The sequence below is a fragment of the Austrofundulus limnaeus genome, unplaced genomic scaffold (genome assembly GCF_001266775.1).
Source record: "Austrofundulus limnaeus strain Quisiro unplaced genomic scaffold, Austrofundulus_limnaeus-1.0 Scaffold26, whole genome shotgun sequence".
Lineage (NCBI taxonomy): Eukaryota > Metazoa > Chordata > Actinopteri > Cyprinodontiformes > Rivulidae > Austrofundulus > Austrofundulus limnaeus.
In genome coordinates, this window is record NW_013952428.1 from 1568113 (window position 1) to 1570389 (window position 2277).

The following is a 2277-nucleotide window of genomic DNA, read 5'->3' on the forward strand; positions in this document are numbered from 1 at the left end:
TAATAATAAAAACCTTTACATCTTACAGAAAATCTAACTGCTCATTTTAAATCTATACTTTGACTTTTAATATTTAAGTACAAAAAATATCAGATACTTTAAGACTTTTACTCAAGTAATATTCCTAAAGGAGACTTTAACTTTTACCAAAGTCATTTTTTTGGTAAGATACTTGTACTTTTACTCAACTATCACTTTGTGGTACTTTATTCAACACTGCTCCCATGAAAGAATAAAACATTAAGTTACCCAAATGTTCATTATACAAGGAAAAAAAACCACAATGCAACACTGTATTTTGTTAAAATGCCCTGAAACATAATATATCTAATATGTATCATTACAAATAAGCAGAGTCTATAAAAACATCACAGTTGCATCTTTGTGTTTCCTAAAACCAGACGGTTTTTACCTCAGATGAAGCTCTGAACCACTAGGGGGCACAAGCCTCCCACTGGAGCTTACGCTTCATTTTTCTGCCAGGATCACACATTTATGCTTTTTATGTCACAAGGTTCTCAGAATTTAAGAAGAGTTGCTGACATTTGAAACAGTGAATGTTTGCGTTCCAATGTTTAAATCTTTTTTTTGTTGTTTTGCTCACCTTCTGAGCAGCTAGGTGCAGAGCCGTTCTCTGGCTGCTGTCCGTTTTGTTGACCGAGGCTCCGGCCTTCAGCAGGATCTTGGCGCAGCACAGGCGGTCCGCCAGAACGCAGTACATTAAAGGGGTCCGCCCGAACTGGTCTCCGTGGTCCTTCAGTGAGGGATCTGCTACGCAAACCAATGGAACGGATTCAAAGAACAGTTAATACGTGTGGGAGTTTAGTGCTGCAAAACACCAAAGAGTTTTATTGGCTCAGTTTCCAGATTTCCCAGCAAAATTAATTTGATAATAGTCCGTGTAATCAATGTCATTGTTTATATAAATTCATCCACATCGATATTTTTAATCAACACATGCATTTTATGAACTTATCTTTGAGTTTATTAAAAGTTTCAACAGGTCAGAGCTGCAGTTTGCACAGATAAGAAGGGCTGCAAGGAGTCAGCAGAGAAAAAAAAACAATAATAATAAAAACATGTTTGTTTTTTTGTTAAAGCTGCTAAATTCACATTAGTAGATTAGACTGGTTGTCTGTCTGCTACAAAAATCTGTGAATAAATGTTTGAGGAAACTTTTAGACCAGAATCTGAGCTCATATTAGTTAACACCAGTGTTGTGGTGACTTTTGTTCCCCCTTTGAGATCTCACTCTTCACCAACGTCAGATTTCCTCTTAGTCTTTTTTGTTTTTAAGCACAAATTTAAAAAAAATATCCTCGTTCCTTTTAAGCCCTTTTTAATCCATTGTACCAGGAAACACACAACCTGATGGTTGCACAATCTAACTGATAGGAGGTTTCTTAGGTGGGGAGCAGATCTGTCAGGGGGAACACAACTCAACACAACACCTGTGTGTACGCTGCTTTACTGCCTCCGCTGTTTAAACACATTTGTTTATATATAGTTATAGGCAAAATGAATTATTAAAAAGCCCAACAGATTTATATGTATTACAAAAAATAAATGAAACTGATGTGGAAAGTGCATGCTGAGTTAAATGAACATTTGGTAATGTTACAGTCAAGTTTTAAATAAACAGCACAAAAAAGTAAGATTTGTGTTTGGTAGATTATTTCTTTGTTGTAACAATGTTTCTTGACAACAAATCTTGTGTTACTGGAAAGTCTGTTAATTTCCCTTTTAAATGGTGCCACATTTGTAAGGAACATGCATTTGTGGGATGAGCAGCAGGGCTGAGTATGTGGGCTGCGCACATGAAAAATGAGCCAAATCTTCTCTGCCAAACAGCTGATTTACTGTTGACAGTTGTTTTGATCAGGTGCCCGCTGTGCTGTAAGATTTATTGCCATAAAGCATTGTTACAATAAAGACATAGGCTGTGTCCAAAACGGCAGGACGGGTCCTCCGAAGGCCGAATTTGTCAGCCGCATACATCACAGCCCCGTAACAAAGGACGTCCAAAACGGAAGACTCCTCCGATGCGGCCGACAAATACGTCCTTCCTTTGGCCCGAATCGAAGGACAGGTCTGATGGATCCTTCCCGGCCCAGCATATCCCATAATGCATTGCAGCCCGACCAGAGATTTTTTTATGCTAGTAATGGCGGACGAAGCGAGAGAAAAAAAAATATGTTTTAAATAAAAATATGGAGATATAAAAATTAAAAAATTTTAGTGGTTGTAATTCTAATACTTTTATCATTTGTATGGACA

The 2277-nt window shown here is 37.5% G+C and overlaps 1 protein-coding gene across 4 annotated transcripts in view; it reads right to left on the minus strand.

Annotated features, from left to right (window-relative positions):
- The window catches only part of invs (inversin), a gene marked incomplete in the record, with an annotated part of 46364 nt that overhangs the window by 22440 nt on the left and 21647 nt on the right, over positions 1-2277 (minus strand). For all 4 annotated transcript variants that reach the window (XM_014004740.1, XM_014004739.1, XM_014004738.1 and 1 more), the window contains 1 exon segment: positions 605-771. In XM_014004740.1, coding sequence (XP_013860194.1) covers positions 605-771 — 167 coding nt within the window.